General features: G+C 37.6%; 1 protein-coding gene across 2 annotated transcripts in view; it reads left to right on the forward strand.

Moving 5' to 3' along the window:
- LOC134529231 (uncharacterized) overlaps positions 1 to 12,986 on the forward strand; it is a 218,485-nt gene that overhangs the window by 138,925 nt on the left and 66,574 nt on the right. The window contains exon 6 of one of the 2 annotated variants that reach the window (XM_063363111.1): positions 1,047 to 2,645. The exons of the other annotated variant lie outside the window; for it this stretch is intronic. Within the exon in view, the coding sequence (XP_063219181.1) occupies positions 1,047 to 1,642 (596 nt within the window). The 3' untranslated portion in view covers positions 1,643 to 2,645. Of the gene's footprint in view, positions 1 to 1,046; positions 2,646 to 12,986 lie in introns of those variants that run through there. 2 annotated transcript variants of the gene reach the window in all.

The raw sequence follows: 12,986 nt of genomic DNA on the forward strand, positions 1-12,986 counted from the left end.
GATTTGGAATTGGGGAACGTTCTTTGAAGTAATTGATGAGGTAATACCTCATATTGTTAGCATTTCCAGTTGTTGGCGTCAGATTGTCAATGGGATTGCTGACAATAACGTTCTCGTACTGAGGTCTTGAAAATACTCCATCGCAATCTCGTATGGCATTGTGCAACACGCACATGGCTTGGACAAGATTATCAACTCTACCTGTGTCACAACGAATGAGGGTGTTTAAAACTTGAAACTTTGAAGTCAACATGCCAAAAGCACACACTACAGATTTTCGTCCTCTCGTCAATCTGAGATTACATATTTTTTGTCGATCACTGGTAAACTTTTGTCGAGAATAAGGCTTCATTATGCTTTTTTGTGAGTGGAATGGCTTCGTCGCCTACGAGATGGTATGGCATTTTTCGTTTTTCTCCGGGTAGCGCTGCTGGAAGAGGTAAACCAAGGTGTCCTCGCTGCAGAGCTTTTCCCATATTACTGTTCCGAAACACTCGGCCATCACTGTTGCGCCCAAATTCACCCACATCAATCGTCACAAACATTCCATCTGTGTCTGCTACTGCAAATAATACAATGGAAAAAAAAATCATTTGTAATTAATGAAGGCAGAACCTGATCGCGGCAGTGTCTTGATTCTGATGTGTTTTCCATCGATACTTCCAACACAGTTAAATAAATTCTATTCGTAGTACCGACGTGAAATTTATGACCACTTTTCTGTTGAGGGAACGGGCATATAAACTGGCTGTAATTCTTCCCAAATTACCCGAGATGTTACATGTTACATGCACTACCTTTTAAATGGTGCTATGTCCTTTCACAAAATAGTAGGAAAGTGCTTTAAAGGTACATCCAGTTGCAAAATACCTAAAACAAAAGACATTAAGAAATGAGCTCTAAGTTAATTAAATAACTAAACTATTGTACTTGTTATCATAACTATAATAATCATTATAATTATTAATAAATTACTGATAATACTTATTACAATGATTAGTAATATTATTACTACTGTAGTTGTTTCTTTCTTTTGTTTTTTTCAGCGGCTGATTGCAAAGATCGATGGAAGAATATTAGAGGGAGGTACGTCAAGTGCAAGAACCAGAAAAATCTACCATCCGGAAATGGTGTTAAACAAATTAAAGATTACTACTTAACACCACATCTTCATTTCTTGGACACTTTTCGAAAATCCTGTGAAAGCAAAGGCAATATTATGGTCAGTGAGACGTCACACTCTATAGAGGACACAGACAACAGCGTGCATCAGGAAGAGGATTTTGATAATGAAAACTCAGAAGACGGGTCTTTGCAACATGGAAGTTCTGCATCTGAAACAGTAGAGCATCGTCCACCTTCTTCTATTCCAAACCAACCATTACGAGCCAACCACCACATGACTCCAGGTGAGAGTTATAGGAAGAGAAAAGCAGCCAGAACTCTATCAGATCTGAAGAAACGGGCTTGTAAATACTTTGAAACAAAAGAAAAACTTATGATGGAAAGGCAAACTTCTCAGCTAATCGAACCAATTGATCCAGAAATGGCATTTCTGCACAGCCTTTTGCCGGATATGAAAGCAATGGGCGAGGCACAAAAGCGGAAATTCAAAATAAGAGTCATACAACTAACCGATTAACTTTTGAATCCATCGTGTTCCCCATCGTCACAGTCTTGCTCAGAATATGTATTCCAAGCAAACACTGCCAGCACAAGTCGCATCCCAGGTACCCTGCAGTTCCCAAGGGATAATGACAATGTACAAAACCATGACCAGAACTCTGAAGAAAACCACTTTAATATGACTGATTATATCCACATGAACAATATGTAACATACAAATCCTACACTATTATTTTTTTGGACTTTGTATTTAGTTACCTTTTACATACATGTTTGAGCAACGTTTGGATTTTTGGACTTATGTTAACTGTTAATGTAAAATGAATAATTACCAAACATTTACGATGTTTCATTTTGTGTTAGGGGAAGGCGGTAATGGTACGAAGGTCAGTATCACGCAGGAGTGCTGGCACTACTATGCGGCGAAAGGAGTAACTTCGTTCTAGTCGAGTTGCAATGGCGTGCGGCTGAAGTTGTGTTGGATATTTGTGTTTTTTTAAATCTGAGATTTTTCCAATAAGATCCTGCATTCATTGCATTCGAGGCAAGGAAAAACTGTGTACTTTTGTAGAATTTTAGATGTTTATAAATAATTAGTAGGGTTTTTGCTATAACTTAACGCGGTAAGGGCTTGTACTTTGTGATCGTTTCAACTGTGACTGTCAGTAAACTGATATGGTGTCGTTTGGGGTATTCGTACGCAGGCATGCATACCAATTCCCCATCTGCTTTTTATTCACCCATGCGAAATTTGATAACTGTTATTTTTAATAGATCATATCAATGGTTTTGTACATTATAAAAATAACAGAAACAAATATGTATACTAATCTCCAGTTCCAAAACCATCAACATCAAGGACTACAGGGACCAGGAAGTCGCCGAGACGAAAAAAGCATTTGGAAATCCTAACAGCCACTGCAAGAAAAACGATGCAGGAAGAAGTAGAAACAAAGAGGAAAAATAAAACGAAACACAAGCTGAGCATGATATAGGGAATCCAAAAAAAAAGAAGAAAACTAAGAAAATTATTTTCAGCGATTCGTCCGTTTCTTCTAGCGAAGACAAAGGAAATAATACAAAAGATCTTTGTCAAGATGATGAAATTGAATATATGGATATGGTGGCTCCATATTTCCAACATAAAATGGCACTAATGCGATCTGTATGTTTAGTGGAGAGTTTGGCAAGGACAGAGAACTGTGGTACTTGGCAGGTGGCAGGTGTTCGGGCTGTGTCCATTCAGACTGTAGTGCTGCAGAACATCACTTTAATTTTGTATGCGATTTTTGTCAAGCGAAAGTATAATTATTTCAATAACTTTGTTGCTGAAATAGTCTACTTCTTTGTCATATATAACAACTGCGATTAGTTATTTTGACGAAAATTAAAGTTTTCCATATATTTGCAACTATGGTTCATCAGTGTGTAAGTATGTTTTGTGTTAGCTTTCCCTAGTTGTACATTAAAAATGCAAACAATAAGTAAGCTGCTTTCTAAACACTATATAATGTCATCCAAACACCTACATAAATATTTAAAAAATAATATAGAGGCTATGAAAAATTAAAAAAAAATTAAAATCAAGTCATGTAAGTATTTAATTTGAAAGTAAAATAAATATGTATTTCCCCAGTATAGTACAAAAAGTGTATTTTGTTATGTAGGTACATTGTCATATTTAAAAAATTATATTTCTTTTCAGGGAATATTCGGGAAAATTTTTATGTACCAGAATGGGCATAACACAAATTTAGTGCGTACGATTACCCACTCAAGACGGGTAATCGTACGCAGTACATATTTTAATAATTTAGGTAAAAAAACACACTTCTCTTTTAAACATAGTACTAGTACTCGGCTATATTTCAACTGACTTAATGTCTCATTGCTACAAATTAATTATATTGTTTTTTAAACTTTATTGACATAATTATAATGTGTCAAAGTAAGTGCCTGCAGCTACCCCGCCTTCCCCTATATGTTCTGAAAAGTTTTGCAATTTGTTGTCTACTTGCATTCATTTATTTTAAACATAGGTATGTATGTATTCGTTTCTATTAAAATGAAATATTGTTGTATTTTTATTTATGGTTCACTATTGTTGAAAATAAATAAGAAAACGACGTGCCATAAGCATCACGATTCGATTTAAAAACAGCGCGCTTATACGCCGATATAATCCTGCATCCCGCATGAAAGAAAGAAATAATATTTACCTGCAAGCAACACGTGGTGTCATCTGTTGTTGAAAAGCAGAACTACTTACAACAAGTACCAATGCATGAGATAACTTAACTCTCACTGAAGAAATATTTAAAAAATTATATTTAAGTAATGGTTCCAATTGGAAAACTGTCTGTTTGTATCTAACATTAGTCACAGTAACTAATATGAATCCTGATTCGGTGTATGTCGCTGTATCGACAGGACACAGGTGTAAGTTTGCAGCAAAGATATATCTTGAGAAAGAATGGAAGACAACACGAGAAGAATGACTGTGTTAAAAATCCACTACGCAATATGATAAGTTGCGTTCGATGTAGCAAGTCGTTTACGCGGAGAGAGAGCTTAAAACAACATGACAGAACTTGTAACGTCAAGCCTGCGTACAAGCTAGAGGACAACGATGGATCTACTAGACTAAGGAATAGTGATCTGCATTACGACAATAATTTTCCTTGTCTTGGGAGAGATTATGTCCGTGGCTCTTCCGATCTCGACGAAGAACTTAAATTGAAGGACGATGATGATTTATGGAAGAATGAAGACAATGGAAGAATCCTTAACGTGAAAAGTGAGAATACATTCCAGCCGAATTCAAGTAGATCTTTCCTACTTTGTAAAAATGTTTGACCCTAAAAAAGGAAGCATGAAGACGATAATGACACTTCGACATCATCGATATCGAATTCATACGGTAATCTCGGTGAAGAGGATGTCTTCTACAGTGATAGTTACAGTGACTCTGAGGCTGTTGACAAAAGCATAGACTGTGATGAAGCACCTAAAGCTGACAAGATCGAAAAATCTGGCTTTGTCCTGAGACCGAAACGATGGAAACGACGTGTTATAATAAATAAATCTGATAACGCTTATTATGATTACTGGGACGATTGTGATATTAAAAGTATTTATAATAAACAAGCAAGTGAGATGGTGGTAAAAGAGATTGATTACACATCATGGAAAGATCCAAACATATTGGTTGACCGGCTAAGACTTCTACATGGCTCGGTTTGTGCAGGAAACTATTCGTGCATCAAATAAATATCCTTCATACTCAAAGAACTGTGGAAAGTTGGCTACATACAATAACGGCTTGTTTTACTTGCATTTGTATAATGTGGAGAAATAAATTAAATATTGAAAATAAAAATTTAATGTTTTTATTTCTTGTATTCTGATTTCTAACTAAGACTTAGTTCTCGTAACTTGTGTTTCCAAATGTGCTGCCTTTTTGATGGTGCTTCCAAAATGTGCTTCCTTTTTGTTGATGGTGCTTCCTAATGTGCTGCCTTTTTTGATTGTGCTTCCAAAATGTGCTGCCTTTTTGATGGTGCTTCCAAAATGTGCTTCATTTTAGTTGATGGTGCTTCCAAATGTGCTGCCTTTTTTGATTGTGCTTCCAAAATGTACTCTTTTCGTTGATGGTGCTTCCAAAATGTGCTTCCTTTTTGTTGATGGTGCTTCCAAATGTGCTGCCTTTTTTGACTGTGCTTCCTTTTTGTTGATTGCGCGTAGTAAAATATGTAGTGACTGAATATTTACTAGTGCAAAACCTCTTGGTGTTACTAAAATATTTTTCAAGGTCACTTGGTCCTTTAGTGTGTATAAAAATGTCATGATGGTCTAAATGACTGTAATTATCTAAAGACGAAGAAGGTCCTGCGGTCCTGAAATTACTAGCCTATATGTCTGTTATTGTCATTACTCGGTCTCATGGTCCATAGACAATTGGCCTGTATGTGTGGCTTTGTACGTGAACGATTTATAGGTTATTCAGATTATCGAAAAATTAGACTTTCAAGTAAGGCATAGCGGTACTGTATTTAATTCGTTGGTCAGGTATATTGTCTCGAGTGTTTTTTTCGTAGAGTGAATGATTAATAAATTCCATGAAAGGTAATGGAAAATAAAATATTAAATGTATTTAATATTTAGTTACACCTGTCACTGGTCAAGCTGTGTGTTCATTACTTCTGGAACTATTAAGCAAAGTATAATGTTATTTATATCAATTTTCTCTTTATTATGTATTTCAGAGTATATTATACTCTATGTAACTTAGATGTCCAGGTCCGATCTCAAGACACAATGCGAGCATGCTTAGGGCTTGGATGGGTGATCACCGTGTTGGAATGTTGGAGGCCGCGAGCAAGACGTGGAGAAGGGGGGGGACAACAACGGAAGCAACGGTACATGTGACTGGACTGGAGGGGGACCTAGCGGTATAAATTGAGGTATACACCCTAGACACAGCAGTCAACACATAGTCGTGTGGGTATAGAACTGCTGCTACAAATTCAAGCAAATGCTGTTCGATCCAACTGTTAAGTACGCGGAAGTAACGCCGGGATTCCGCCGTGTGTACTACGTCACCGAGGATGGCTACTTCCAAATAGAGGTCTGCAACTTCGGTCATCACTGGACCAGTGATTGTGACGAGGATGCTCCGGACATCATCGAGACATCCTGCAACAAGGTAGATTGTGTCGTCCATTATCTAAGACCCGACAGTACATTACCGGCTTAGTCTCGTCTCGACCACAATGACGAAATGTGTAAACCTCCAAGGCTTCTCTAGTTAGTATGGATTTATTATCAAGGAACTTAGCATTGCAGATGAAGAAGGAAATGCAATAACACGTAACTTTCAACCTCCATTTGAATGGCGATATCTCACCAGGAAGCATCAAAAAACAAATGCCTGGCTCACTAGAAATTTTCATGGTTTACAGTGGGAACACGGACTCTTTCCTTATACTTTAATACCCAACATATTGGCAAGTCATCTGACCGGACCTGTATTGGTTGTAGGAATAGAGCAGAAATGGTGGCTAACTAACTATTGTAAGCAACATGTGTTAATATTAGATGTACAAGTGGAATATGACTGTCCATCATTGAAAGAATTAAATAAATTGTACGCGTGCAATAATAATAATAGATGTCCAGGTCCGAACTCAAGACACAATGCGAGCATGCTTAGGGCTTGGATGGTTGATCACCGTGTTGGAATGTTGGAGGCCGCCATGAAGGCACGTGATCGATCACCAATAGTCATCATGTCAAGTTTTTGGTGATGTAACCTCAAATCATCCTGCTCGTGAACCAATGTTACCACCAACCATCGTTAGTAACGATGCTGTCGAACTACTGCCAATTGCATTTCGTCAATAACCTCCTACATCAATTACAGAGAGATCATCACCTCCATCAATTGTGGGGAGACCAGCACGGACATTGCATCTCATGCTAGGAGCGAATCTAACTTCTAACTGTATGAACTGTATGAACTGTATTAACATCTCATAGAGTCTAACATACAACTGAAAATTATTTTCACAATGGACTGTTCTAATAAATGCTCTACTCTATGGAATTGCATAACTGACATATTTATCCAAGTGATACACATATTTTTAAATACGACCCTCGACTCGTGCGATGGCAGTCGAGCTGAAAATGTGGTGGTGTAAGGACCTACAGCAGAAGTAGTTAACCAAGATGTCTAACTTTAAACCGAACAGGATATACTCCAGTGTAACACCTGGGCTAGGCACTGTTGATTATAGTGAGTGGATCGACGGGGTTTTAAAACATTTTTCGGAGAGTTGTGACGCTGTGTTTCACGTGAAACAGGTTTTAAACCCAGGACCTCAAGATATGCCTCTAGAAGTTATCAACTGTCTGGGCTATGGACATTGTTGTGTGAATATGATGAGAGACGATACAGTTCTCCCTGCAACGCCTGAAGAGGTTTTCGCACATGCATTCAACCTACCAGCTATTCAGTCACCGCCAGCATCTGCATGTGGTCAGACTTCGTCAGTACAGACATCGACTGCCTGTACCCAGATGAGTCCCACATCGCCAGCACCTACCACATCAGTAGCAGTCCAGCCTAAATGCCGGCATCAGCTTCGCCTTCCTACATCTCACAAGAGTCGAACCCGAGATCTCAGTCATCTAGGTCCGATCAGTGAAGACACCACTCAAGTATGTTCCACAGAAAACACTAGTGATGAAAGAACTGTTGAAATTGCTCGTGTAGCAGTGTGTTCATTACTTCTGGAACTATTAAGCAAAGCATAATGCTATTTATATCAATTTTTTCTTTATTATGTACTTCAGAGTATATTATACTCTATGTAACTTGTAGTTATGCTTAATTTTTAGGTATTGGGTCTCAAGTTTATGTAAATAGGTTACGTTGACTTTATCACTATGATGTGTAGTGTGTGAATATTATGTAATTTTATTACTCATTATTTACTTCTTTTAAATCAGTGATTTGTCTTATCCTTTGCTGTTTGTAATAAGATTTAAATAAATATGTGTTTAACATTTACGTTGTTTGCTTTAATTTTAAAAAAAACATTTAATGGTCCCTCTTATTAAAAATTGTTTTAAATTCAGAGTATTTTTAAAAAATTGTAACTATAAGTTATTAACCTCCTCAGCTAGAGTTATTGCTTTAATACACAAATTCTAACACTACCTTCGAGATGTCTTCCGCCACTACGAGAAGAAGAGAGAGACTCTACACAACACTATTCAAAATACCAATATTTTATAAATACTCTATCATTATTTATTAAATTATAGACAAAATACAGTATCTTACCTGACTTTTTTATCGTAATTAATGTTGGGAAATTTGTTTCAGCGATGGTTAATTAATTTTTGTATGTTGGCATTCTTGATGGTTATGAAATGTTTTAATGTGGGTGTTATATATACATATATATATATATGTCCTTTTGGAGTAGGTACGGTCAGTCTGTTTGTAGAAGTCATAGAGGTAGGATGTGTACGAGTATATTAATTAGAACTCGTCAGATACCCGGGTGGCAGTGACAGCAACGGAGAACTTGGTGAGTACAGGCTACCGACTTGTCTCGTCTTGTCCCCCGACTTGTCTCGACTGTCTAGACTTACTCCATCTGGACTTGTCTCGACTGACTACATAACATTTGTAGGTTATTTACCTAATAGGTATATACAGTTCAACGAGTAATCCCCTTCAAGCATACATTCAGGGACTTTGACAATGAAAATTCTCGTGTGTGAATCTGGTGCGCATAAGGGTACGTATACTTTGACGCATCATGCCACACCTCTCCGGCCAATTTGGTTGCTAGTGACGCTATCTACCGACTAGGTATTTGAATTTGGCACGCTCCGGCGGTTACTTTGAAAATTAAAGATGGCGACCATGGCGCGCTCTGGTAGCAAAAGTAGGAACTAAAGATGGCGACAGTGACTTCATCTGGTATTGATTATATGAACTAAAAGATGGCGACGGTGGCGCCATCTACCAGCCAACTTAAGAACCAAGATGGCGGTGCCCCTGACAATTAATTTTTGAATTTGGCACGTGATACTAGTGACATCTACCAGCCAACTTGAGAACCAAGATGGCGGCGCCTCTGGCAACTAATTTTTGAATTTGGCGCGCGATACTAGCGACATATACCAGCCAACTTGAGACCAAGATGGCGGCGTGCGACACTTGTCTGCCGACTCCCTAACTAATATTTGAATTTGGCACCATCTGGTGGTAATGTCTGGTAGTCTGTGCTGAAATTAAAGATGGCGGCGGTATGATAATTTGAATTTCAAATGTGGCGCCTTAGGTGTGCATTAAGGAAGGCAAAACCCCCCTCCCACCTTTTATCATAAACTTGCCGTCAGTATGTAGCATATATAGATTATTTATTCTTTATATCCCAGCTGGTCTCGTGATCTGGTGCCTGCTTTCTAACCTCAATGTCCTCGACGTTTTTACGTCCCACGGATCGAATCCCAGCCACATCTATGAGAATATTTTAGTTAAAGAAAAAAATAATCCCTGCTGCTACCTGGTGACGACCAACAGAACTATATGACGTCACAAGATGGCGGCTTCCAGCGGACGGAAACAAGATGGCAGCCTCCAGCAGACGAAAACAATATGGCGGCCACCAGCAGACGAAACAAGATGGCGGCTTATGTTTACATCGAATTTCGAAAAGTTGAAGTTCGAAAAAAAAATTCGAATCCAAGATGACGAAAATTGAAATGGTGATGTCACGATTCGAAGTTGGTAGAAATTTCTAGAAATACAAAATGGCGGATGGATTAGGATGGATTAGCATGGATAAGCATAGATTGGCATACAGATTAGCATATATTGGCATACAGATTAGCATAGATTGGCATACAGATTAGCATATATTGGCATACAGATTAGCATAGATTGGCATACGGATTAGCATGGATTAGATGACGTCATCCAATATGGCCGCCGGATCCTGGATCCTACGCCTGTCCTTGAATCGGCTTTATTACACTACTCACAGCACAGCGACGTTTTATACGTGCTGGTGACACGGCCGGGTACCGAGGCCTGTGCGCCGCGTGTTGAGGCCAGGTGGTCGTTCACCTGCAACTTCTGCAAGCTTGCGTGCGAATCATTCGCCGCGTGTCGGTAGACGATTCTCGTCCGGACGGCCTCTTTCTTATACTTGACAATTTGTTCAAAACTATGTCGTTTTCGTCATTAAATTTAGGTATTTTGACTTGTCGTACGTGAATACTTTTAAATTGCATGTATTGGAATTTATTTTTCTACATGAGGCAAGAAAAAATACAGAGTTGACGAGTATGTAACGAACACGTGGTTCTTACTACACGAGTGGCTGGCACTTGGCGTGTATGCTAACTCCTTTGTCCTGTTGTTTCATGTATTATTGAGGACTTTTAGGTATTGTATCCCGGGCCTCAGACTGTTTAATTTATGATTAATCAGTTTATTTAACTCTGTAATGCATGGTATCACATCGTGGAATTTATCCGATCGAATAAATTATTACGTTAACAAGTGATTTTTTTTTTTATGATTTACTAATGTTTTTTTCCGACTTCATATTTCAATAAACAATAATTTTTATGTGGTTGTCATATGGGCTTACTGGAGCTTGGTAAATGAAGAACTTAGTCGCTTTTAGGATTTTTTACATGATATTTTAAATAAGTTATTTTTAAATATAATTACCAGTTTTGCATCGTCGAGGAATCAAACCAAGGACGGATATCAATCGAATCAATCAATAACTTAATGAGCGATTTTATATGAATTTTTGAATTTCTTTGATATTTCCAAAAAAAAAAAAAAAAAAAAACAGATTTCCAAGATGGCGGCCAAAACGGCCGACAATATGGCGGATGTCACGACAGTTGACTATATAGTGTACAGGGTGGCCACTCACCGGGAAAACCGGAAAAACCGGGATTTATCAGGGAAATCACGTTGATCGGGAATTATCAGGGAAATGTCAGGGAATTTTTTTAATAACCGGAAATTTTTGTGTCATGTGTATTTCCGCAGAGCTGCCAACCATTACGGATTTTCCGTAATTATTACGGATTTAACACAATATTACGGAATTACGGAACATCGCTGGTTTATTACGGAAACGAGGCTTTGTGCTGCTGGGTAACGGAAAAAAATTCCGTTTCTGGTGTGCGTGTTTCGTGAACGCAGTTCGAATACATCACGTGGTTGCGCAGATAACGGAACTGATAAATGTGCGCATGTACTGTCGAAATAAGTAGATTAATTGTTGTGTTTTGTAATAGAAATGGTACGGTATTACGTCAGTTGTACGATACAACTAGTACATATTCTCGGTATTTTCGTTTGTTAGCTACTTACATTACGATAATTTTTGTACGGTACTTTGGCTAACCTGTCTTGTGTTATTTACTTTCTTGAAAGCCATTTTTTTCATCAAAGTGTTTTTGTCGTGTGTACAGACGTGAAACCTTTTTATGTTGTTCGATAGTGTTGTGTTCTTCAGTGCCGGTTGTAGAAATGAAGCGTGTGACAGAACAATGTGTATCTGGGGCAAAAAAAAAAAAGAACGTTATTCTTCAGAACATTCGACCAAACTATATAAAAGAATGGCCATGCTTGTCATCTTCAAATGTTTTGGAACGCCACGCTTTTTGTAATGTATGCACGTGTGACTTTTCGATTGCGCATGGTGGAAGGGATGACTGAGGACGGCATATTGAATCAAAGAAACATGCAGAACATTTTAAAGCCGTGACGAGCAATAAATCTATATCGTCGTTTTTCGCTACATCTGAAGAAACGAAAGTAACAAACGCAGAGTTATTGTTTACAAGTTTTTTGGTAGAACACAATTTACCGATAGCAGTAGCCGATCATTCGGGTAATTTGTATAGAGTTATGTTTCCGGACTCAAAAATTGCACAGAAATACAGCTGTGCGAGAGCAAAAACATCTGCCTTAGTGGAGTATATGGCTGGTGAAACTAAATTGAAACTGTTGAATCTTTAGTAAGTGGACCATTTGCTTTAGCTACAGATGGGAGTACTGATTGTAATGCAGTGAAGAATTATCCATTAGTTGTTTCATTTTTAAATCAAACACAAGGTAAAATTTGCACTGTACTGTTTTCCCTTGTTGAGAGTACTAAGACTAAGAATATTTCACAACTAGAAATGTTACACTTCAAAAATGAATTAAAGAACAGTTATCAAAAGTTGTGTGAAAAAAATGTTTGAGCGCTCGCCACTGAAATACTCCATTACATAAAACAAAACACAGACTGCAGGTCATTGAACGGGACGCTATAATGTAAAGTGACATTTAAAATGTATTTGTTATTTAACGAACTTCCGTATGTATATAATGAAGAAAATACAGCAGGGTGCTAAAATATGAGTAATCTCTTTCTATAATATTATATTTTTTCATCAAAAGTATGTTTTTTTTGTAATTGTAAATATCAGGGAAATTTTGAATTTTTAATCAGGGAAATCAGGGAAAAATCAGCGAATATTTTTGGTGACTGTGAGTGGCCACCATGAGTGACGTATACTCTAGCAGGTAAAAAAAAAAGGCAGTCGTGTAGACCGTTGACAGAAGTAAAACTTTTATTTTTTCAAATTTGTAATATGACATAATTTCTTACTGGAGCCTGGTAAATGAAGAACTCAAGTCGCTTTTAGGATTTTAAACATGATATTTTAAATTATTTGTTTTTACTAAAAATTACATTATTTGCATTGTCGAGGAATCGAACCGAGGACGAATATCAATCGAATCAATCAGTTACTTAATG

Source organism: Bacillus rossius, chromosome 2 (genome assembly GCF_032445375.1).
Source record: "Bacillus rossius redtenbacheri isolate Brsri chromosome 2, Brsri_v3, whole genome shotgun sequence".
In the NCBI taxonomy this organism is placed as follows: Eukaryota; Metazoa; Arthropoda; class Insecta; order Phasmatodea; family Bacillidae; genus Bacillus; species Bacillus rossius.